The sequence below is a fragment of the Pelophylax lessonae genome, assembly GCF_965119305.1.
Source record: "Pelophylax lessonae genome assembly, chromosome: 5".
NCBI classification, from domain to species: Eukaryota; Metazoa; Chordata; class Amphibia; order Anura; family Ranidae; genus Pelophylax; species Pelophylax lessonae.
Window position 1 is genome coordinate 222,556,086 of NC_138772.1, and position 27,218 is coordinate 222,583,303.

A 27,218-nucleotide genomic window follows, 5' to 3' on the forward strand; every position below is an offset into this window, starting at 1 on the left:
AAAATTGCAATAAGCGTATTTTGATTGATTTGCCCAAAATGTATTGCGTCTACAAACTACAGGAAAGATTTATGTCATTTTTATTGTTTTTTTTTTTAACTAGTAATGGCGGCGATCTGCGATTTTTAGCGGCACTGCAACATTGGGGCAAACAGATCGGACCTCTAACTAACATTTTTGACACTTTTGGGGGGACCAGTGACATTACTACAGTAATCAGTGCTAAAAATATGCACCGTTACTGTAATAATGACACTGGCAGGGAAGGGGTTAACGCTGTGGGGGATCAAGGGGTTAAATGTGAACCTAGTGGAGTGATTCAAACTGTATGGGGGTGGGGCTTGTGAAATTATCACAGAGACCTGTGATCCTATATAGAAGGGTCACAGGTGCTCTGTGATCATTTCAGAGAGAAGAACGGTCAGCTGTGTTTACAACAGCTGACCGCCCTTCTCTCTCAGCGGGGAACGATCTCGGGTGTCAGGCGGCAATCAGTGCCGCCACTTGCCCCATGCATTGGAGTCCTCGCTGCGGAGTGGGGGCGGGAGCGTGCCGCCAGTGTCACGCGCTCGCCCCCTAGCTGCAGGGGCGCGACCGACATATACCTACGTCAGTTTGCGCAGGGGTTAAATACACAAAACCTTGTGATTGAGTATCAGCATCATTGGTTTAATGCTACCCTTGGAGGTTCTGTCATCCTTTGCACTGGTTTATATTGTCTATGCAGAAATCTAGCCCTTACTATGGCTCCGCCTCCCTTGCTGTCCCCGCCCCTCCCCCTTATTGGGAGGAGCGGGTCCACCCTTACATCGGCGTCATGCCGCACCTCCAGCGCCACACGTCGGTATCCTTACTGACGTGCCCACGCTGTTGCGTGCCGTCATATCTGCGGGATGGAGAGGTCTGCATCGCAGCGTTCCTCTCACACACGCGATCACAGTTGCCTTGGCTCTGTTAGATCGGCATCCACCCGTGACATGACGTTAGGGTCCCTTTTTGCTGCCAGCCTTGGAGATACCTGACAGGTGAGCCACCCACCATTCCTCTCACGGTTCCACTTTCTCCCTCACCCACTCCTCACAGCTGAGCACTCCTCTTTGACTCTTTATTCACCCACATTTCTCACATCACTTAACCCCTACCATCACACATCACCACTCCATCCCTTGTCATCACCTTATAGCTTTGGTCTTTCCCTCTTTCTATTTTCCCCCTCTCCCCCCCACCCCCTCCCTCCCCCCCTCTTTCCCCCCTCTTTCCCCTCCTCCCCCCTCTTTTCCCCTCTTCCCTTACCCTCCTCCCCATCCCCCCCCATCCCCCCCTCTCCCTCCCCCTTCCCCTTTTCCCCCTTTCCCCATCCATCCTTCCCTCTCCCGCTTTTTCCCTTCCCCCCTCCTCTCTTCCTCCTCTTCCCCCTTCCTCCCTTCCTTTCCCCCCTCCTTTCTTCCCTTCTTCCCCATCCCTTCCCCTCTCCCCCACCCTTCCCTCTCTTTCCCCTTCTTTCCCCTTTCCCCCTCCTCCCCCCCCTCTCTCTTATCTTTTATCCTTTCCCACACTTTCCTCATCCCCACTTGACATCCCCCCCCCTCACACATCTATCACATTAGCCCTTCCCACCCCATTAATATCATACATGTTTAGAATATTGGTAGCCTACACGCTACATTTTGATCACTTTGTTACTTCGTATATAAAGAATAGGTATGGAAGGTCCCCCATCACACATACACTTGCCTGCCAGGAAACCCCCCCCCTCTCTGGCTGCTGTCATATTGGGACCCTTCAGCTCCTGGGTTAGACGAGACGCACCACTGCCATACAAGAGTACATCCTTGCTATTCGAGCTCCGTTGATTGGTGAGTATATAGTACTCCCTTGAGCTCCCATTTTTGATGGAATTCTTTTTATTCAAACTCCATCCCTACTGCAGACTTTAATATATTATATTTTCTATAGAGATACTTTGAACGCATTGGTCTCTGAGGAAGGGAGATGTTGCTCCCGAAACGCGTCAGACTACAATGTACATTCCAATATCTCATATTATCCATTATGGTATTTTTCATCAAGAGGATACACCAAGATGCATACTAAAACTTGTGAACATATCAATCATGTCATATGCCATTCATATTTGAGCTATATCATGTGTATTTGAGCATATATTGCCATGTTTGTTTATAATGCAATAAAATGTTATGTTGTTTTTATTCATATACTGTGTATGTCTGTATTATTTAGCCACTGAGCACGCACCTCATATAAAGTCCCACGGGCCATTTTTTCTTGTTTTGATACATATTTCGGGATGGAGGAGTGCTCTGGAAGAAACCAGCCCATTACCCCGTTTGTACTATGGGGAGGACAGGAGACTTTAAACTCCATCAAAGTGCACTTTCTGTTAAGCACTGCGGTGAACCTTAAAATAATAATTGTGTGCTGCTATAAAGGTATTCATCTTATCCAAACTTGAGTTTAAAAGAACATTATAGTTTAAAATGTTCCAAATATATAAAGCAAATGACTATTTTTCAGTAACATGGTTAAGTGGGAGTGAAACTGATTCTTTTAAATTAAACTCTAGCATAGGATGAGAAACTGCTTGCAGCAAAAATTACACAGGCAGTGACTCCAAAGCAGTGACACTCATAAAAAGAGATTGAGCATTGACACACATAGATCTGTGCCACAGAAGTATTAGCTTGCTCAGCAAGCCCAGCAAGATCTCTACTTAACCTTTATGGCATAATTATGCAGTGCTTTTATTATGTATGCCACTTGTGTTCTCTATTTTGTTATTTAGGTAATGCTACTTTCAGGGAATCATCTGTAGGTCATTTTATGTTACCGAATCAAACTGTTTCTGTAGGATCTTAAATGCATTGCATTTGAAATAGTTATGGTTCCTTTTTTATCCTCTGCTATAAAGTAAACATCAGCGTTTTTTTTTTTTTTCCGAATGAACCAACTCTTAAAATGTTGATGATATTTCTATTCATGAAAATGCAATAGTTATGTCTTTTGCATATTACTAAAAGGCAAAATGAATTTAAAATAAATGAAAAAAACATTTAATATTTGAAAATGATAATACCTAATCTTCTGCCTAAACATAATAACTATAATACATATCTGATGCTTGGGGATATGTTTGTGAAACTCTTCAAATAAGTTCAGTGTTCAAAGCAAGCAATCATTTCACAGTTTTCATAATACAATGAACCCACAGTTTGAATGAACGAGGCAATGTGCACATCAACAGACATAATATTTTTTCAGTAAAAAATGTTAAATAATACCACTTCCTTTTTTATTTTCTTTGCAAAGATTTAACATCCATAACTTTAAGAATTATGTTTACAGAAAATGTATTTTTTTATTTTTACATGAATTGTATTAAAACACCTAGAATGTATACTTTGTTTTATTAATACTAGCACCAATAATCATCATATATAGTTAAATGTTTTAGATTGACATTTAGAGCCCATTCAGAGAGGGGCGACAGGACTTGCTGGGGCGACCTGTGAAGTCGTCGTGCACAGCGTGCACCGCGACCTCAGCACGTCATGCACGGACTTCATATAATTGAAGTCAATGCAAGTCACCTCCAGGTCGCCCCAAAGTAGTACAGGATTCTTTTTCTAAGTCGGAGCGACTTGTGTCGCTCCTATTAGAACGGGTCCTCTGCTAATCAATGGCAGGTGACCGACCGCGACTTGTCAGGCAAACAAGTCGCCTGACAAATAGAAAAAAAGGAGTAAGTAATGAATTACCCACTCACCCAGCGCTAAAAAATATATATACTCTGATAGCAGCCGCTATATATAAACCAATGTAGACAAGGTGTAAAATGAGATTACAAAATGAAAGCTCACATACACTAGCAGCGCTAAAAAACACATAAAAGCCCTAAAGAAATTGTGTAAAATATTAAACACCATAAAATGTCTCATAAAAGTGCAAATAGTCCATGCATGCAATAACTTCACTTAAATGCTGCATAAATGCATAAATGCAAAGAGTTCATAAAGTGCACTGGATCCCAAACTTGAATGCCCATACACAACGATAGTGTCTCTCACGTATCTGGACCACCTCCGTAGAAGTCCGGTGTGACAAAACATGTAAGGGCATGAGCACGCAACCATCAGCTGTCACGTTGTAGTCGGGATTCCCGGTTCTCAAGTTCCCGCTGGTGGACAGAGGTAGCGGTGAGTCACCGACATACAGCAGACTTTCAAGTCTGCTCATTCTACATGCGATTATCAAGTTCTTTCTTTGTGAGTGCATTGTATATGGGGAATGGGGCAACATTAATAAAGTGTGTGTTTACAGAATTACACTATTAGTCCTCCCCTTCTTTCTTCACATGGTCCTATGGGCATTTCTGCTTACATACCGCATTGAGGTTCAGGTGTAATCATACAAAGATTGGAGTTTCCGTTGGATGGTCCCTATAGCCGCATACTATACCACAGAATTGAATCCTTCTGAAGGCTGTGTTTTACCCAGGTTCTGGTGAGTGTTCACTACCAAGGGGGACACGTTTGGAGGTGTGGTGACGGTGGTCCAGATACGTGAGAGACACTATCGTTGTGTATGGGCATTCAAGTTTGGGATCCAGTGCACTTTATGAACTCTTTGCATTTATGCATTTATGCAGCATTTAACCGGTTGCCGACCGCCGCACGACTATATACTGCGGCGGTCAGCCCCGGCCAGGCAGAGTGACGTATGGATACGTCACTCGCCTGTCACTGACTTGCGAGCCTATTGCGCGCCCGCCGCGGCTCGTTCACAGACAAGTCAGTGCGTGTGTCCGGCGGACTCGATGTCCGCCGGTCACACTACGATCGCTCCTGTGAAGGGAGAAAGGCGGAGCGGCTTATGTAAACAAGCCGCCCGTCATTCTCCCTGGTGTAAAAATGAAGATCTGACGGTTCTACTACTATGTAGAACCGTTGATCTTTGCTTTTACACCAATAGCCATGTCCCTGCACAGTTAGAAACACGCCCCTAGGACACACTTAACCCCTCCCTGTCCAATAAAGTTAACCCCTTCCCTGCCAGTGTAATTTTTGCAGTAACAGTGCATATATATAGCACTGATTACTGCAGTAATGTCACTGGTACCCCCAAAAGTGTCAAAAATGTCAGTCAAGGGTCCGATCTGTCCGCCGCAATGTCGCAGTACCGCAAAAAAAATCGCAGATCGCCGCCATTACTCGTTAAAAAAAAAAACACCAAAAATGACAAAAATCTTTCCCTTTGTTAGTAAACGCGATAACTTTTGCGCAAACCAATCAAAATACGCTTTTTGCGATTTTTTTTACCAAACATATGTAGCGTAAAACAATTTGGCCGAAAATGTTAAAAAATTTTGATTTTTACATTTTTTTGGGGGGGAATTTCATATAAAAAAATGTGAAAAATATTGTTATTTTTGCAAAAATGACGCTCTTTTTTTTGTTTATAGCGCATGATCAAAAAATCGCACAGGTGATCAAATACCACCAAAAGAAAGCTCTGTTTGTGGGAAAAAAAGGACGTGAAATTCGTTTAGGTACAGCGTCGCACGACCGCGCAATTGTCCGTCAAAGTCACGCAGTAAAAAATCGCAAAAAAACCCCTGGTCTTTTAGCAGCCAAATCCTCCGGGGCTTAAGTGGTTAAGTGAAGTTATTGCATGCATGGACTATTTGCACTTTTATGAGACATTTTATGGTGTTTAATATTTTACACAATTTCTTTAGGGCTTTTATGTGTTTTTTAGCGCTGCTAGTGTATGTGAGCTTTCATTTTGTAATCTCATTTTACACCTCGTCTACAAGTCGCCTGACAAGTCGCGCTAGTGTGAATGGACCCTTAACATTGAGTTTGCCAAAGCATCGAGTATAATAAAATATTGCCCTTTTTAAATAAAACACTGTTCTCATTTTTTTTTCATCCATTGTTATCTCTCAATGTTGCTTATCTCCTGCAACCATTTTGCAGCCACCTCAAGCCTACATACATGCATTACAGCAATGTTTGCATGGCATTTCCCACCTCCAGGATTCCTGAAAGTGACATCAGTAGACCATGTCTGTATAATGTACATTAAAACAGATGCAGTACTTGTAATCTCCATCAGAGTCCCATAAATCAGGCTGAAATTGCAGGAGTCTGAATTAAAGGTAGTTGCGCAAGTGTACAGCACTGTGATGCCATCACGCATTGTGGGCAGGCACTCGCACACTCGGAGCTAGTGGTATGAATTAGTGCAGCCTGGAAGAGATTGAGCTGGCATACCTTAGTGCTGGGAGAGCACTTATGCTGTGAGTGATTTTAATAATTTTAAAATTTTTAATGTAGCACAATTCCCAGCCATTTTGCTGGATATGGGTCCCCCTGGGTTACCGCTAACAACAACAGCACATTTAAGCATGTTTCTCCAAGTGTGAGCACTGAGACAATGACCAGTCCAGTATCTTTGTGTTTTCGATTTTTTGGGGAATTTGGATGAGAGAAGGGATGAGTGGGATACTCCTTTAACTCAACTATGCACAATTGGGCGGAGACACTTAAGGCCCCTTTCACACTTATGCGACGCGATTTTACCGCGATTTTGCGACGCGATTTTGCAACGCGATTTTGCCGCGATTTTGAGCAATGACTCAGGGCTATATACCTCAAAACGCATTAAAAACGTGCCAAAGTAGTGCAGGAACTACTTTGAAGTCGGTGCAACTTCAAAACGCACTGATATGAATGGGGCTCATTGAAAATAATGGAAAATGACTTGTCATGCGATTTTGCGGTCCAAAATCGCGGGACAAGTCACACTAGTGTGAAAGGGGCCTAAGAAGTACTGTTTGACTCTGGCTTGATGCTGGCTGAATGCCCGCCATTGCCGCCAACACTGACTTGACGCTGGATAACGCTGGCCGGATGCCGGTTAATGCTGAACTATTCTTGTAACTGAGCTTCAACTAAATAAATCCTCTCTTAGCAGCCTTAGGTACTCCTTACTGAGGTTGCTACTTGTAAACTTTTTTTGTGTCGCTAAACGCTTCAGGGCCTACACTGGCACCCCTTTCACTCCCTTTTCTTCAGGGCTTAACACTTGGCACCCGCTTTCTATGTCACCACTACCGGTTAGCTGGCTCCTGGATCCCTTTGACCTTCTGGAGTGGCCCCCCTGTCCTAGGCAGATCCCTGGGCAGATTTTGAGTACTCACAATACTGTTTTTCCTGGAAACATCTGCCCAGCAGCTTCACTCAGTCAGCAACATTCTGGATCCCTTTCTGTAGCCCAGCTCAACATCCGGTCCTTCAGGCCGACTGCCCAAGACACCTTCACTCGCTCTGACAGGAGGAGAGATAGCCATCAGCCTTCTTCTGGGACTCTGTTTCCCGCCAAAGACGCATGCTCACATGCTCCCGCCAGGTTTATACCCAATCCCTGGGAGCACTGCGGAGACCTTCGCCCACTGGGACAGTTATAAACCCTGGTGCGCTATTGGCCAGGTTTCCTCCACTGTCCAACAACCATCCGTCCTCATTGGATACAGTGGGGAGACTCCCCAGACTCAACAGACTACACCTGGAAACACATGACAGCCTAACTAACTGATCAAGGCCCCCTGATAAGCAGACAGGGCCATACATATACTTTTCCTAGCACCTACCTAGGAGGGTGCTACATCAACTTAAATTAAATTGGTCTCCTCTTTCTTCTCTTCTCTCATCCATTCATAAGTGTTAAGCTCCTTTCACACTTGACTTGAAGCAATGCCTGTGTAATCTTGAGGTCTCTGGACCTCAAAACGCATCAAAAAGCATCAAAGTCGGACCAAAGTTTTCAAACTTAAAGTGGCACAGATATAAACGGAACTCATTGGAAATTATGGGGCATGACATGTCAGGCGACTTTGCAGTCCCAATTCATAGGACAAGTCGCACGAGTGTGAAGGGGGCCTTATTCTGAGACCTCTGGAAGAGTATTTCCTGTATTGACATTAGTATATCTATGAATTGTATATAAGAGCCTGTTAAGACCTACTTATTATTTTAATCACTTTTACCCCCTTAATGACCAGGCCATTTTTTGCGATTCGGAACTGTGTTACTTTAATAAAAATTCGCGCGGTCGTGCAACACTGTACCCAAATACAATTGATGTCCTTTTTTTCCCCCACAAATAGAGCTTTCTTTTGGTGGTATTTGATCACCTCTGCAGTTTTTAAAAGTTGCGCTATAAACAAAAAAAGAGCGACAATTTTGAAAAAAGCACCATATTTTTTACTGTCTGCTATAAAATATATCCCAATAAGAAAAATTAAAAAAATCAATTGTTTTTTTTTTTTTAGCAGTTTAGGCCAATTTGTATTCTGCTACATATTTTTGGTAAGAAAAAATCCCAAAAAGTGTATTTTAACTGGATTGCTTTAACCGCTTGCCGACCGCCGCAAGTACATATACTGCGGCGGTCAGCACCGTGCAGGCAAAGTGACGTATGGGTACGTCACTCGCCTATGAGCCAATAGGGGGCAAGCGCGGGCCGCCGGAGGTGCGCTCCCGCCCCCACTCGTTCACGGATACCTCCGCGGATGTATATGTCACCTTCTTTTTTTGCATACCTATTTACTTTTATACATTTAAATATTGGGCTTTAGGTTTTATGCTCTTACACTTTATTCCTGTTTTTACCTCATTTAAAACCTCACTTATTTATTTAATATCCATTTTTTCAAACGTGCATAATAGTTATAATATTTGTGACATCTGTGTTGTCTATACTAGCTTCTACCTTCCACACTTCTAAACGCATATATTGGCAGCGCCAAGCACTTCTTCTTTTTTCCTCTAGGTGATTTTGTGCATGCGGTCTCCGTGGCACGCGCGGGCCGCAGGAGGAGCGGCGGCGATTGCCTCCTGCAATCATCAGAGAAACTGACGGAAGACCCGCCTGCTTATGTAAACAAAGCAGGCAAGTCTTCTGTCACACAAGCAGGGAGAGATCAGGAGTTTAAGCTAAGCTGAAACCGCGATCTGTCTGTGCCTGAAACAGAACCCCCCCACAGTGAGTAAGCACCAACAGGCATACATTAACCCCTTTGATCACCCCCAGTGTTAACCCCTTCCCTGCCAGTGTCATTTACACAGTAACAGTGCATATGCACTGATTACTGTATTAATGTCACTGGTCCCCAAAAAGTGTCAAAAATTTCAGTTAGGGGGTCTGATCTGTCCGCCGCAATGTCTCAGTCCCGCTAAAAATCGCTGATCACCGCCATTACTTATAAAAACAAAAAAAAGTCTGAAAATCTATCCCGTAGTTTGTAAACACTATAACCACTTAAGCCCCGGAAGATTTTACCCCCTTCCTGACCAGGCCCTATTTTGCGATTCGGCACTGCGTGACTTTAACGGACAATTGCGCGGTCGTGCAATGCTGTACCTAAACAGATTTGACGTCCTTTTTTTCCCACAAACAGAGCTTTTTTTTGGTGGTATTTGATCACCTGTGCGATTTTTTGATCATGCGCTATAAACAAAAAAAGAGCGACAATTCTGCAAAAATAACAATATTTTTCACATTTTTTTATATGAAATTCCCCAAAAAAATTTAAAAATCGAAATTTTTTAACATTTTAGGCCAATTTGTTTTCTGCTACACATGTTTGGTAAAAAAAATCGCAATAAGCGTATTTTGATTGGTTTGCGCAAAAGTTATTGCATTTACTAACTACGGGAAAGATTTTTGTCATTTTTTTTATCGAGTAATGGAGGCGATCTGCGATTTTTTTTGCGGGACTGCGACATTGCGGCGGACAGATCGGACCCTTGACTGACATTTTTGACACTTTTGGGGGTACCAGTGACATTACTACAGTAATCAGTGCTATACATATGCACTGTTACTGTAAAAATGACACTGGCAGGGAAGGGGTTAACTTTATTGGAGAAGGAGGGGTTAAGTGTGTCCCTAGGGGCGTGTTTCTTACTGTGCAGGGATATGGCTTTTCATGTAACAGCAGAGATCTACGATCCTACATAGCAGGACCGTATGATCTCTGCTGTTACACAGGGGAGAATGACAGGCGGCTTTGTTTACATTAGCCGCCTGCCTTTCTCCCTCTGTAACTGACGATCGCGAGTGACCGGCGGACATTGGGGTAGAGCGCAGGTCGATATTTGTAGGGATCGCTCCCAAAGCAGAGGGGTACCTGCTTTTATCTTGGATGTTTTTAATAAAAGTCTAGCGGTATTTCACCATTTGGAGGCATCTTTCTTTATTTATATACATGTCCTGGAATGGCTTGGTTGGAGCATTAATGTTGGAACACCCCTACTAACACGCCAATTAGTTGTGACTCGGGCAATTGGAATATTAGAAGTGGACCAGGTGACCGGAAAATACCCCTCTGCTTTGGGAGCGATCCCTACAAATATCGACCTGCGCTCTACCCCTGTAGGGGTAGCACTTTCTGGTAAGCTCGGTATTTACTAGAAAGGGGAGCACCGGACCCACTGAATAGGGGAGCACCATAGTCCTCACTCTAAGAATCATCCAACCGGTCGCACCTGTGATTTTGGCACCTCATCACTATTTTGGACTGATATACCTCTATGCGCTTCTTAAGGACTCAGTGGATGTTTTTTCTTATGCATTTTTGACCACTTTCTTTGCGCATTTTTTCACTAGCACACTATTGATTTTGAGATATTCTGTGTACCAATCACTTAGCCACCATTTTATATATTTTTTTCAGCATTTTTTATTATTAATTTTTTGGATTTATTTTCCTCCATCTGTGGCCCACCCCATTGTCATTTTTGGGGAACCATATTGGGCACTCTCTCTTCCCAGGCTTGGGATTGAGGTTTCTTTTCCTTTTTTGCACATGTCACTTTATGGTCACTCAAGTCACTGTAAAATAATTTATATATACTAATTTTTTCTACTCTACCTTTTTATTATCACTTATACACCTGTGTTATATATCACCTAATAGTCACTGCACTATAATACCATTTTTGAATTTATATATTTATTTATTGTTTTAACACCACCACTTCACCCTCACTTGAAGGGCACTATATATATATATATATATATCTTTTACTAGAGTATATTGTGGATGTATATGTCACCTTCTTTTTTTGCATACCTATTTACTTTTATACATTTAAATATTGGGCTTTAGGTTTTATGCTCTTAAGCCCCGTACACACGTACCGATCGTCGGCCGACGGAACGTCCTACAAATGTTCGCGGCTGGTGTGTTTGTTGTTTGTCTGTTGAAAAGTGCTCCAAACTTGCCCAGGACATTTGTCTTCCGACAGAAAATGACGTCACTACGTTCCACGCACGTTCGCCGCTACAAAAGAGGAAGTGAGTGTTTGGCCGTGACCCTTCTGGGCATCTCGCGCTGATTTCGGTAGCATTTGTTTGGTTGACGACATTTCGCTATTTTCCGAGACATCGTTCGAGAATTTATTATGGCGACCGTGAATTCGTCCGTTGCTGTCGTTAGTGTTGGAGTTTTGGCTCTGAGACGACGTACGAGCAATAGGAAGAAGAAGCGGACCTCCTGGACGAAAAATTGGTTGCTTAACCGTGATCAATTTTCTCATATGTCCTTGCTGAGGGAGCTCCAGGAAAATAATCCTGATGACTTCAGGAATTATTTGAGGATGACGGATCCCATCTTTTACCGTCTTCTTGCCCTGGTGTCCCCCTATATTCTGAAGCAGGATACTTGTATGCGGCTTGCAATTACTCCTGAGCAAAGGTTAATTGCGACGTTGAGGTATCTTGCAACAGGGAGAAGCCTGCAGGATCTGAAGTTCACCACAGGCATCTCCCCCCAAGCACTGGGAGTCATCATCCCTGAGACCTGCTCTGCCATCATCAAGGTCTTGCAGAAGGACTATATCAAGGTATGTTTGATTTTTTACATTACATGTATTACTAGTTTCACCCGAATTATGATGTTTTTGGATGTACAGCAATTGACACAGGCCATTATTTGTAAACTACCCTCTGTCCGCATGCACATAGTAGTAAAGATGTAGATTATCTTTAACCATTTGTAAAATTACCCACTAACCACCCCACCATTCTCTCCTATGTGTCCCTAAACGCATTGCCTGTTAACAGTATTTTGAATTTGGGTCATTTTATTGCTTTCCCTCAAACAATTATTCCTTGGCCAATGTTTTAGTACCTAGTTAATGATTTATCTAAAATACATCAGTCCATCCATTCCCACCTATGATTCTGTATGTTTATGTAATGATGTTAAAACCTTCACTGACCACAAGCCCTAATTGATGTATAAATGCCCAGTTTTACTTACCCATCCCCCCACCCACATGCTAAATCTCAAAGTCAGCATATACCAAAGCTCAAGTTCAGAGGTCTTCAAACTATGGCCCACCAGTTGTTCACGAACTTCAATTTCCATCATGCCTAGTCATGTCTGTGAATGTGAGAGAATTACAAGGCCTCATGGGATGTGTAGTTCTGCAACAGCTGGAGGGCCGTAGTTTGTAAATCTCAGCTCTAGCTGGTGAGTATAATGGGCCATACACACTAGAAGATTGTCAGAACAATTTATCCTTCCGATTTACCAAAACCAAATAATATGAGGTCCAACAAACACTTTCAAATCCTATGCAATCTGGTAGGCCCTTGCACTACATAGAAAAGTTAAATCTGCACGAAAAAGTCTTCAGAGAATCTTCTAGTGTGTATGGCCCTTTACAATATAAGAACAATAGGAGGTTGAAAAGAAATGTATGTAGATGTTACATCCCCATATCCAAACCTTTGCCTTCCTGTTGTATATTTTTTTAGCAAGTTGCATAAGCATTTAACAGACAACTGTGTGTGTAATTAATAATGTGATGTGCTCAAGCACTAATTTTTTTTTTTTTTTTATTTTTTCCCCACAGTTTCCTTCAAACGCAGAGCAATGGCTGGAGATTTCTGATCAATTTCTGGAGAAGTGGAATTTTCCCAATTGTGGGGGTGCTATTGATGGGAAGCACGTCCGCATTGTCCCCCCTCCGAATTCCGGCACATTTTATTATAATTATAAAGGTTTTTTTAGTATAGTCATGCTAGCCATAGTTAATGCAAACTATGAGTTTATTTTTTTGGATATTGGCAAAAATGGCCGCAATTCGGATGGGGGAGTTATTGATCAGACGGAGTTCGCTCGTCGTCTAAAGAACGGCACTCTGAACCTGCCATCCAGGGAGCAAACTGTTGAGGGTATGAGCTTTGTGTTTATCGCAGATGAGGCTTTTGCGCTTGGGGAGCATCTCATGAAGCCCTACCCTCAGAGGAACCTCACCCCAGACCAAAGGATTTACAACTACCGGTTGTCCAGAGCTCGCAGAGTTGTGGAGAATGCCTTCGGGATAATGGCCAACCGGTTCCGGATATTCCTGACGTCCATAAACCTGGCACTGTACAAAGTGGATAATGTGGTCTTGTGTTGCTGCATTTTGCACAACTTCCTACGCAGGAATGCACAAAATTATGTCTTGCAGCAACTGGATACTGACCCTGCTATGCCAGGTACAAGTGGAGAGGCCCAACCTTCTAACCAAGTGGAGTCCATGACGTCAATGGAAGTTGGACGGTCAGCATTGGCATCACACAGGGCCCGTCAGATCCGCCAGGAATATCTGGACTATTTCGTGGGGAGAGGAGCTGTGTCCTGGCAGCAATCACTGTCACACACCCATTAATCTTGTTAAAGATTGGACACACAAGATAAATGTCAGAGATATATTATTTTTCAACACATTAAACAAAAATTGCAATGATTCTGTATTGTGGATTATAATCATTTGGGCACATATGCCAAACACAATTATTTGGGTTAATCATGTGTTATATATGTGTGACTTTGGAAGGGTTAATACATTCATCAGTGTGTTTCTTGACTGTAGTCTCTCACCAGCTGATCCAAAGTGATGATGGCCATGTGTTATTTTTTAGCCAGTGGTGTAAATACAAGGGCCTTCTGCACCCCACAAAATGTACACAAACCCTGTCACATTGAGAACTAGGTCACACCCAAGGTTCATCTAATGTCACCTTACATTGGTGTTCATTGTCCAGAAGTTGCCCATACTATATATTTCATATAATACATTAGGGTATTAACAAAGTACCTACACCTGTTATGTTGTGTTCATTTATGACATCCTTCTCACTGCCCACCAATGTTAGGATATGTCAGTGTTATGTGAAACTTGATCATTGTTCATCTCAAAGTGTTATATATATAGGTAATGGAAAGTGAACTAGAGCAACGAACAAGCAATACACTATAGATTACACTGATCTCCCTACACTGATTTCTACTGCCAATATCAATGCCATATTGAATCCTAGGACTGCTAGTACCTTGAGTGTTGAGTCACACTTATGCGATGCGGGAAGTCTGCGACTTTGCAGCCTTCCAGCATTGCATAAGGGTGACCCGCCACTTACTTTTTCCACAGGATTGTATTCCACAAGTGTTAAGCACTGTGCGATCCAATCCAGATACATCAGAAATAAAGGGTCATGTGCGACTTGTATGCGTGTTCAGTGCGAATGTAGGCATACAAAGTGTATGTCTCAATTCACACTGCACATCTGATGGCATGTAATATCGTAGCGCACTGCTCCTTTATTACATGCGATCAGATGTTCATGCGAAAATCAGCTATACAGTTTGTATGGCTCAATTCGCACTGCACTCGCACAAAAGTCGCACATGATGCATTTATTCAGCCGCATCAGGATAGGATCGCACAATCGTTCAAACTTGTGTGATCCGATCCTGTGTGAAATGTCAGATCGCACTGTGATATGCGTTAAAACTGGGGGTATCTTTAACATTTCATTGACACCTCCAGCAACTCGCATATGGCAGTGTCCAAAATGCTTTCATTAACATGTAAATATGGGAATAGGACAGCCATCATACATTTAGTGCTTCTTTACACAGCTTTAGACCTCGACCCCCCAACTAAAGTCTAATAAAGAATTGAACACACATTGTTGAATGTAAAAACGTTTTAGTATCAAACATTCACAGGGTTAGGGTTAGGGTTAGGGTTAGGGTTAGGGTTAGGGTTAGGGTTAGGGTGTTGTAAAGTGCTTTTCCCAAACTTGGGTACACTCTTTAACATCTGAGTGTAATTAAAATGCCCTAAAACATTCTAAAAAAATTGTAACATCAGGAACATCCCAATACAAACATTAAAAACCTAGTAAAATTGTGGCTTAAAATTTGCCAATCATGTCCACAAAATTGCGCATTTTGATTTGTAATGCCGTTGCAGTCTCCTTTATTTGTTCCAGGTCTGCGCAGCATTGGAGAGCCTCACGGGTCAATTTGGCTAATGTGCAACTATGTAAAACATGGTCTGTAAAAATTAAAAAAAAATGAGTCAATGTGAATCACCTACATGAGGTCATAATAATAGAGAAACATTTGGTGTCCAGGTAATCTTAAATTCCTCTCGAGTTAATACCTACCCTGTTCTTATGCTCTTTTGCCCTAGGCTCTTCTTCTTCCTCCTGTCCTCCTCCGATGCTGTTGCTGATGATTCTGCCGGTCTCCTGAGCTTACTATATATTCATTAGGGGTGTGAACGCATGATGACGTCATTGTGAGGGCATGGTTGTAATGTATATATATTAAGATGCAGAGACCAGAGACGGGCAGAATGCACGGCAACAGCATTGGAGGAGGACAGGAGGAAGAAGAAGAGCCTAGGGCAAAAGAGCAGACAACATAAGAGCAGAAGATTGGACAGCAGAAGAGTGGAGAGGAGAAGATCCAAAGAGCAGAGTGGAGAAGACCGGATGAAGATATTTAAGAACATTTCATAAACGTCTCCTGTCGTTATTCACATACACTTCCATTTATGTGGTTAATGTGTAGGGGTACTATGTACCCCATACCCATTCACATAGTGATTGGGGTCTGGGATCTGGGGGCCACCCTTTGTTAAAGGTTGCTTCCAAAGTCCTAGGAACCCCCTGTCCGCATGACCCCCCAAAACCACCAGACAGGGTTGTGGGGATGAGGCTCTTGTCCTCCTCTACATGGGAGTAAGGTGCTTTTGGGTGTGCGGTGCAGAGGCCCCCTGGCCCAAAGCAACAAAACCCCCCCATGTTGAGGGCATGTGTCCTGCTGTGGTCCAGGGGGTGTTTGTTCCGCTTGCTCGTTCTCTTTCCTGGCCTGACAAGCTGCATGCTTGTATAAGGGTCTGGTAGGGGTTTTGGGGGTAACCCACGCTGTCTTTTTGTTGTGGGCATACCCTCAAACTCAATACCACACACAAAAGGCCTGGTTGTGAACTTGGGGGGACACCCACGGTGGGTTGTTCAATTTTTGGGTGTAGTTCCCCCTCAAAAATCTTCACAACGCAAGTGGCCCCGCAAGTCAGAGCATCCTGATCCGACTTACGGTGCCACTTCCATTCAAATAAAGAGGCTCCCATAGGGAACTAGTGTTGTAAATTGGAGGCTAAAAATAACACTGATAAAAATCATTCTGAAAAAACCTACGTGGGCACACAATTGGCTCTTGGACACTTGGTCCTGGTTCCTCCACAGTTTCTGAACTGGCTTCCATGCTGCTTGGCACGTTGCCAGGAGATCGGGCTTCTGACCTGGCTGGGGATGCCACATCCTGGCATGATGCAACATCTGCAATGTAAATTTGTAAGGGAATACAAGAATATAAGGTTAAACAATCATTGCAAATACACATATTTCTATGATACCACTACACAAAAATCTGTGCCTACCAACCTTCATGTTGCTCTGATGTCTGGTCACTTGTTGGCTCCACCAGTATTATTTCTGGAATAATGTCTTCATCTACATAATACAAAACATTGGCCATATCATAAAAGTCACCAGAGGTACATTTGTTAGGACATGGTGCCCTGCTTGATAGCTCTTTTAGTAACAAATATGAAGACATGTACATGGTTATCTACGAAAAATATGGTACATTAATGTTTGACAGTGCATAGGAACCAATTACCTTTAGTGGAATCTGTGCCACCTTCTGTGCCCATGTCCTCCTCTTCTTCCTCCACTGCAGATGGAGCTGCCAAACCTCTCCTCCTCCTTTCCCACTGTTTGGCACGGAGTTTACGTTTTTCTCCTATTTAAAGGTTTGAATAATAATCTGTGATTAATAGGAATGTTTGCTGAGAAGATTCGTGCAGGAAAGAACGTTCGTTGCAACACAATACATATATTTTTCACTATGGCTTCCTGACTTTTAATGTCATATACTAAAACATCAACAATAGATCGATCAAATCACGACATGACAACTAAAATGAGTAATCTAACTTTTTACATAGACATTATAATCTAGACATGTTAATACAACATACACCAAATTATAAAAAACATATTGCATGATTAAAAAAATAAAGAAAAAATAAAACTTACTTTTTTTCAAAATCCGATGGATTTGGGAAAGCTGATCCTGCTCACGGTGTTTGAGGTCAGACCATCGTTTCCTAATCTGATCTTTCGATCGCTCGACACCGAATTTTCTGACCAAACAGGCCACCACCTTGTCCATGATGCCATCTTTCCTGGCATTGGGCCGCTCGTAATTTGCCAACTTTCCATCGTAATCCGTTTTTTCTAAAATGGAGACCATCTCCACCATTTCTGCCTTTGACATGGGTGTAGCCCTTGATTTTCGGGTGGCCCAATCACTTCGGCCCCCACTAATTGAGCTCCCAGATTGTTGAGACATGGTTCGTAATTAAACAATGATTATTCCACTGCTTCAGGTGTGAGTGTCGCATGTAGGCCTGATCTTCGGCACGTACACACCCCTGCACAAGCCCGCCACTGGAGGAGGAGTTGACGCCTGCGCTGTATTTAAAGGACGCCAGATCGTTCGGCCGACGATTCGCTAGCGGACATATCGAGAGTTGGAGCACGATCGAGCGGCGAATCACGACTTTTCCCCACAAACAAAGGTACGACTCTTTTAATAGAAAGTGTGTGTTTTGGGCCCTATACAGCTTTTATTAGGAATATCTTTATTATGTGCCAAAATACATGCTATTTTAATATGTTTTGTGTTGTTTTGTGTCTTGCAGGCATATACTGTCCTGCAATATGGTGGACAATTTCACCACCCACAACTTTTTAATAAGTTTTATTGATGAGTTCAGGCAACTGCCGTGTTTGTGGCAAGTGAAGTCCGCGGATTATAAAAATCGAAAACTCCGAAAACAGGCCATGGAACATTTGGTGGCCTTCTACAAGCCCGTCTGTCCTGGGGCAAATTTTGATTATATCCGCAAAAAAATAAACAGTATTCGTACTGCCTACAGGCGGGAGTTAAAAAAAATAGAAGATTCCACCCAGTCTGGAGCAGGGGCACGGAATGTATATGTACCACGGCTGTGGTACTTTGATAACATGCGGTTCCTGGCAGACACCATGGAATCCAGGCCGTCAATTTCAACACTGCCTTCTACTTCGGCAGAGGGCTCAGTGTCGGTAGATCCAAGCCAGGATGAGGATTTCCTGGAGGAGAGTTTTACTCAGGTATGGCATTTCACAATATATTGTCTGCTAAAATGTAATCATGTAACAAAATTATAAGCTAAACCATAATTGACCCTTTAGGTAAACGGGCATAGCAAGGGGTTGGCATGACAGGCAACCGCCAGGGGCGCAGGCCAAGGGGGGTGGGTCACAAAAACATTGGCATTGTTTTATTGTTTATTTTAACAATCCACTCAGCCTGCACACCCCAGAACCCCCAGTTTGCAGGCGGATTCATGCAGGTGTAAAACATTGAGAGCAGCTTCATGCAGGTGTAAAACATTGAGAGCTGCTTCATGCAGGTGTAAAACATTGAGAGCTGCTTCATGCAGGTGTAAAACATTGAGAGCAGCTGAGCCAAAAGACCAGGAGACTGAGACTGCCTCTCACTGCATCCCCAGCACACCTCTGGTCTTACAAACACTGCTGCATCCCCAGCACACCTCTGGTCCAAAGAAACACTGCTGTAGCCTCAGCATTCCTCTGGCTCAACCTTTTTTAATACAAAACTAACAGCTCCTGCAAATGATCCATCCATCCTTGCTTCCATGTCTCTGGTCTCTCACTCTGGGTCAGCAAGGCAGGTGGCTTCCTTATTCATGTTTCCCTGCACTGCTTCACCCTCAATGCCCTACATCAAGCCCTCTGCAAGTTCAGGCCCCTCTCTCTCTGCAACCCCCTCCTCTCTCTCTCACACCCCCTCTTTCTCTCCCTCTCTCTATCTCTCAACCCTCTCTTTCTTTTTCACACCTGAGACAATGATTGCCCACTAGAGAGCTCTACACTGGGCAAACAAGGGGCAAATTAGAAACTTTTAATGCCCTTTAATTTTTTTTTGGGGGGGTGGGTTACAGTTTTCCATTGATCTTGGGGGGGGGGGGGGTTGTTGCCAAATACAGCTCCTCAACAAGGGCACTGGAGACCCTAGATACGCCACTGTATGTAAAGTCTGCTATTTGTTCACAATAATATAACAAACATGACTTTTTATATACACTATAACATTCTAATCAATTGTTCATTTCATCAACAGGGAAGTGTCACTGAGGAGGAGCCAGGTTGCAGCCAGGAGCCTGGGGAGCCTGCGGAGCCTGAGGAGCCTGCGGAACTATTTCCACCACCACCTCCTCCTGCCAAACGGAGGCAAAAGAGGAAGCACGTGGATGACATCACCGACGAGTTTATCCAGGAGGCCACCATAGCCCTACGTCGGAAACCGGAGGCCAATGAGTCCTTCGGGAATATGACTGCCAAAATCCTGGATAAGGTGGACCTCAGGCAGTGTCAGTATGCCAGAAAAATTATTCTGGATGTGCTGCAAAACGCTGAAAACGGCATACTTAATGAGCACAGCCATGCATGCCAGGAGCACCCGTGCCCTCCACCTCCACCTCCACCTCCACCTCCACAACACCCACCACCTCGCCAAATGCCACATGGCCAGTGGCAATATGGCCAGCAGGATCCAAACCTGCCCTCATGGCAACCTGATTATAGCTATCACCAACTTTAATTTGTGTAACCCCCTATTATTTATTTTACCCCTGTTTGCCAGTTTCTAGTTTAATTTTGTCCAAATGGACCTTTTTTATGTTTAGTTTATTATACGGAAAGTATTGATGTTTGCTTTGTTTTTTTTTTGCTGAGATCCAAAAAATAAAGAAAATGAAAATAAAAAATGGCCTATCTGAATTTGTTAACATGTTTAATATTGTACATAACCTGAAAAATATGTTTTAGACATTAATTCATAAAAGAATAAAGGGTCATATCAATAGTTAGATCTTTGGTGTGAAAATACAAAAATAATGGTGAAGAGTTCAAATTATTTAATTCTAAAATTTGATAGAACAGATAGAATAGACAAACATTATCTTCATCATAACAGAACACATGCCTTTTTATTAGAAAAGTATGGCATTATGAGCAGCATCTTCCTTCTTCTCACATTTATCAAGATGAGCATGTGCTCCGCATTTCACCTATTTCTTGGACTTCCGCGAGCCGAAAGTTCTTTCTGAATAAAATGTTGAGTTTACTAGAGAAAATTCTTCCGGGAACTCATTTGGTTTGATCATGCGTGTTGGGATTTGTAGCTGTGTGTCGGCAGAATTGCGTACTGACAGGCGAACAATCGTCCGTTCTGGTGTCGGCATACAAATATTTTCATGTTTGCAAGAAAGACTTTTGTCCGCGGATTGTGCGCAGACATCTGTCGGAGGCACCATACTAACACGCGTACAATCGGCAGATCCTTCGTCCACCGACGTTTGTATGCCGACGATCGGTACGTGTGTACGGGCCTTTACACTTTATTCCTGTTTTTACCTCATTTAAAACCTCACTTATTTATTTAATATCCATTTTTTCAAACGTGCATAATAGTTATAATATTTGTGACATCTGTGTTGTCTATACTAGCTTCTACCTTCCACACTTCTAAACGCATATATTGGCAGCGCCAAGCACTTCTTCTTTTTTCCTCTATATATCTAATATAATCTCTAGTGGGTTATATTCTGAAGTGGGCTGCAGCCAATCGCTTTTTTCTACCCCCTCCCTTCGATATTATCCTAAGCGCGGATTCTTTTCCACTCTTGACAAAATCACCTAGATCTACGTGATTTTGTGCAACCAAGCCGCCCTGCAGCAGTATATTTGCGTGGGGTGGTCGGCAAGCAGTTAGGAGGTCATTTTGGATAGGTAAAACTCTGTCTATGGGTAAGTATGCCTGTGTGGTGGAGAAGTTATATAAGGAGTTATATAAGGACTTTGTTCCCACCTAATGTCTATGCACTTTATAAATTGGACATTATGTGAACAGCCTAATGCTACTATCAAAAAAATACTCAAATCAAAATCCCAAATGGAATCACGAAAATAGTATTAGTAGCGCAGACAGCTCGCATATCATTCCTTTATGACACACAGATGTAAAAAATAGTCCTTTAAATGTTCAAATATGCATATATATAACTTCACATATAAACGTCCATAACTATGCATAAAGGGTAGATGGTCTTGCAACAATCCTCTCCCCCAAGTAGGGGTCACCAGTGTGTATCGGGGTCACCAGACAACAAATCCTCCACCGTTGTGACATAAAGGGGGGGTGGCAACTCACCAGAAGTTATGGCCCACCTATTCTCATAGGAAAGGCTCACAGGCATATATACATACGTCTCCCTCTCGGGTCAGCTGCAGCTGCAGATCTAGGCATTCATCCCTGGCGATCTTTAGGCTGTAACATGCATCCCTTTTCCTCACTATAATTCACCCATCCAGCAGGTTTAGGGAAAACAAAAGGAGTCGCACTAGTGTAATACCACCTTCACATTCAGATAACACTAAACAGTGAGCCTTATTGGTGAATAGGCACTTTCCACATGTGAACAAATGAAATCAAGTGAGGTGACACCTCGGTGGTAGTGCAAACTTCTTACCAGAAATATGTAGAGGGTAGGCATAAACCACTGTTGCTTATACGGATGCACCAGATATAAGGTATCCAATGGCGGCTTCAATGCGTGGGCTGAATGTTTCTCCACTCCCCCATATCCAACTCACCGATGTGGCTGGCGATACTGTACTCTAATGTGGCTCCTCCATAAAAGATATAAAGTGCCAATAGTGCATTATCCTTTTAAAAAAATTTTATTAAAAAAGAAACACATTTACATGGCAAATGCAAGGAACTGGGCATAAACAATGGTTCCAAATGTACCGAACGTGATCGCCTGCAGTGCGGAACACAAGGTGTGGCGTGACGGTGTGGCTACTCTTCCGACGCGTTTCTCCTTATCAGGTTTATCAGATACCTTCTATCTGCTGCATCCGTATAAACAACAGTGGTTTATGCCTACCCTCTACATACTTCTGGTAAGAAGTTTGCACTACCACCGAGGTGTCACCTCACTTGATTTCATTTGTTCACATGTGGAAAGTGCCTATTCACCAATAAGGCTCACTGTTTAGTGTTATCTGTGTGAAGTTGTGAAGGCAGTATTACACTAGTGCGACTTCTTTTGTTTTCCCTAATCCTGCTGGATGGGTGAATTATCGTGAGGAAAAGGGATGCATGTTACAGCCTAAAGATCACCAGAGATGAATTCCCCAGATCTCTGATCCAGAGATGAATGCCTAGATCTCCCTGATGCAGCTGACCCGAGAGGGAGACGTATGTATATATGCCTGTGAGCCTTTCCTATGAGAATAGGTGGGCCATAACCTCTGGGGAGTTGCCACCCCCCCCCTTTATGTCACAACGATGGAGGATTTGTTGTCTGGTGACCCCGATACACACTGGTGACCCCTACTTGGTGGAGAGGATATGTGAAGTTATATATATGCATATTTAAAGGACTATTTTTTACATCTGTGTGTCATAAAGGAATGATAGGCGAACTGTCTGCGCTACTAATACTATTTTCGTGATTCCATTTGGGATTTTGATTTGAGTATTTTTTTGATAGACTTTCCTTTTAAGTAGCTGCGACAGGTCTTTAATAAGACTTCTTTGATTGATTTTTTCATGTGCGCAGGGGATATATTATATTGCTGTTCAGTGATATTTACAGTAATCCCCCGCTACATCGCGGTTCAGTTTTTGCGGTCCCGGTAATTCGCGGTTTTTTTTGTAATGTTATTTTACTATATAAATCATTAAAAATGAAAGATTTTTGTGTTTTTCATAGCTCTTGCTCTGTCTCTAATTATCTTTTATGTGTTTAAATGAGTTTCTATTGTTTTAAAAGTGTGTTTAAAGACCTTAAAATGCTTCTACACATACAGTGACAGTAAAAAAATCATGCCTACAATGCATTTTAATAGGGTTTTTCTATTTCGCGGAATTTCACTTTTCGCGGCTGGGTCCGGAACGTAACCCCCGCAATGGAGGGGGGTTTACTGTATATATATTTTTTAGCCTAATGCTACTGTTGTACATGATTTTCACTTCGATGTGAATTACTGCATTGAGAGAGTTGTACTCCTTAGGGTGTTTTATATGGATGTTTTTCATTTAGTGTCCATGTTCCATGTACATTATGTTTTTGAAGTATTTTATCACAAATTTTGCACTAAGATTTTATTGCTAGTTTTATTTAGAACTGTATAATTCAAATATATTCATGTTATTTATTTTATTTTAACGAATTGTGCATTTTTTCGTTGTCCTTTAACCATCTTCCTACCACCCATTGTGCTAAAAAAAGACACTAGGAAGAGAAGTTACATAGTCAGTTTTTCTACGTGGACATGTAAAACATCCCTACTTGTTACTCTTAGTTTATGCACCCAGTGCACATACAATTTTATCCCACGGCCATTGGGCAGCAGATACCTTAGACTAAAAGGCATTGAGCCAGCAAGATTGTCTCTGTTTTTGATTGCTGTGATTGGCCAATTAAAGGGATCAAAAAGTGCCACTAAGACAGACGAACGAGTTTATAGTGCCACTGATGCCAGTGATTGTTAGAATGTTTTGGCGGGGGGGGGGGGGGGTAAATGTTTTGGGTTTATCCATGGCTGTACGCTACAATTTCTTTCTCCAGGGAATCTTCTTCCACTAACAATGGAAAACTGGAATGACTTCAGAGAGTAACTTTTAATGGCTAAGTGCACCATACCTATCTCAATACCAGCACGTGTTTTCATTTAAAAAAAGTTTCACTATTTTGGGGGTGTTCGTAATATTTTTTTGTGATACGTTTATAACAGAAAGTAAGGGAAACTGTTTTTTTTTTTACATTTTATAAATAAAAAAATTATTTTAAAAAGCTCTATCTGTCTAAAAAGATATTAAATTCATTTGGATATACTATTACATCACTGAGTAATTGTCAGTCAAAATATCGTAGCGCTGAAAACCAAAAAATGGCCTGGAAAGGAAGAGTATGCATCAGCACTTATGCACTAAGGAATTGCACTGAGATGTAACACACATGGACTAGGTACTAAAACGGTAATTCTCATACATTTATGACCTTAGAAAGCCTGGAGGCAGTGATTGGTTTTCGGGGTCCTATACGGTGCTAGTACTGCCAAAAAGTTTCACACATGGGGTATCCCCATACTCAGAAGCAGCAGAATGTATTTTGGGGTGTCATTTCACATATACCCATGGCATGTGTGAGCAATATATCATTTTAATGACAATTTTGTGTAAAAGGTTTTTTTATTGCCTTTTTTTTTTACACCTGTGACAAAAAAAAATAAATATTCAATGGGCTCAACATGCCTCTCAGAAAATTCCATGGGGTGTCTACTTTCCAAAAAGGGGTAATTTGGGTGTGGGGGGGGGAGTTGTACTGCCCTGTCATTTTAGAACTTCAAGAAATGAGATAAGCAGGCAGAAAGTAAAAGCTGCATAAATTCCAGTAAACACACCATTTGTAGAAGCTATAACTTTTGCACAAACCAATAAATATACGCCTATTGCAATTTTTTTTATCAAAGACATGTAGCTAAATACATTTTGGCCTAAATGTATGAGAACAATGTAATTTTTTCTCAAACTTTTTGGTCTTTTTTTGTTTATATCGCAAAAAATAAAAAACGCAGAATTGGTCTAATACCAACAAAAGAAAGCTCTATTTGTGGGGAGAAAAGGGGCATACATTTTGTTTGGGTAGAGAATTGCATGACTGCAAAATTACCAGTTAAAGTCACGCAGTGCCAAATTGCAAAAAATGGCCTGGTCATTAAGGGGGTAAAACATTCCGGTCCAGAAGTGGTTAAGGCAAAAAGAACATCTTTATTGAGTCAAACCCTCCGGACCAAGATAACTCAAATTTGGCCAAATGTGAAATTTCTTTAGTTAAGTTGTCTATGAAGTTATCATTGTTGCGTGCCAACGATACAGTCTGTGGAGTTAAGATAATACCCAGATACTGAAGGAGACATCTGCATCATTAAAGGTGTATAGAAAGGTCTGTTTAAGATACATTTAAGCGGCAGAATCAACCCCAAGATCTAACAAAAGAGATTCAGAAAATTCACTTTGCAAAATTTGATGTGCTATAGTCAAGAATTAATTTGGTTTTGCAAGCACCAAAAAAGACATAAAAACTTGACTGAGCTCAACCCCAATTGTACACACTATGTGCTGTATCCAAGTTGATGTAACAAGACCCAGTGATCTGACACACATATAGAAATATAGAAATTAGCTTTATTAAACACAAATATCTGAACAACACAGAACCCACTATTTATCTCGTAAAATCATAATTGGCCAATTTTGAAAAACACACACACACACAACCATAGCAGCTGCAGGGAAGTTGTATGAACAACCTCCTCTCCCAGAAAAAAAAAAAAAGAGGGAGAAAAACAAAAATATTAGCACATGTTTATGAATCTATATGCCCCAATAGGGGGTGCGATTTGTGTCAACTAGCTCAAAAAAACATATAATTTTGCTTCCTCCATGTTGTAAAATGGTAATGTACTGTATATCCTTGCATATGCACTTCCACTACTCCTACTGTATATGGGGCAGTAGGCAAATATTATCTCTGATTTTTTATATTTAATTTTCTTTTTTAGTTGGAGCCTGCCCGTCCCCCCATGGACCGGCTACTTCTTCATAAGTTTGCCAAGTTACCAATAATAGATTCCTGACTTGTGTATTTTATTCCAGCTTTACATTTTGCCACTAGAACTCATTTAACTACCTAAGGTAATGTTGGTGTGATAAATGTGGAGATTCTTTCCCCCTAGATTTCACTCATTCACTTACCTAGTATTTTATGGGTACATTTTTTGCACTGTACTTGTCCTGTTTGTTTATTTCTTTTCATAGGTTCATTCTCACCAGTGTAATGACACCGTCACTCTTTCGAAACACTAACTTGTTTGTGCACTGATTACTGCATATCAGGCCCTATAGGAGGAGGAGCTTAGCAACTTGCCCTGCCCCTAAATAGTTTGTAATGACCAATGGGTTATTCATGTAAAAATCCAGTAGACACCTTGTAATTCGTTCGTTTCTTTTGGTTTAGGGAATCTCCATTTTTCCAGTCCACTTATTGCACCATTTGTAATTTTTCTGCACCATTTCAGTGTTCACACACACACATATGCTGTCATTCACCACCACCATGAAAATTGCTTATCTCAGATGTTTTCCCTCTTTCCCTCTTCTTTGATCACCCATTTTGCACTTCCTGCATCTCTTGTGCTAATGTCGATATCACTACAATATTGTTACTTATTATTAATTATTTTTGGGAATTATCCATCACAGGTGGCCCCTCTCCGTCCCCCTTTTTTGAGCATTTTGAGTATGGCTTCTTACAAGCCAGATATACTGGACCTTGCTGTGTGGACAACTGGAATGTTCTAAAGGGCAATTTGGAGCAACAACCTGTTTGTTGAAAGCTTCTGGTTTCAATGTTGGTTCCTATCTATTGGAGGTAATTATACCTTGTACAAACATATTATTGATCGACCGATATCGTTTTTTCGTTGCCGATACCGATATTTTGGCCAATGCAAATCGGTATCGGCCAATATTGGCCGATATTTTTGTAAATTTAAATATTTATTTATTTATTTTTTTGACAGGTACTTTTGTGGAGGGATCCAGGGCTCTAAAAGACCCCAAACCCATCCTC

At 42.0% G+C, this 27,218-nt stretch overlaps 1 protein-coding gene across 1 annotated transcript; it reads left to right on the forward strand.

Moving 5' to 3' along the window:
* Positions 1–817: 817 nt before the first annotated feature.
* Positions 818–26,192, forward strand: LOC309556464 (uncharacterized protein; the record flags this gene model as incomplete). Its single annotated transcript, XM_082258922.1, has 3 exons — positions 818–844; positions 12,948–13,578; positions 26,149–26,192. The coding sequence occupies 3 exons, from the start codon at positions 818–820 to the stop codon at positions 26,190–26,192; spliced, it is 702 nt and encodes a 233-aa protein (XP_082115048.1).
* Between the last annotated feature and the right edge of the window lie 1,026 nt (positions 26,193–27,218).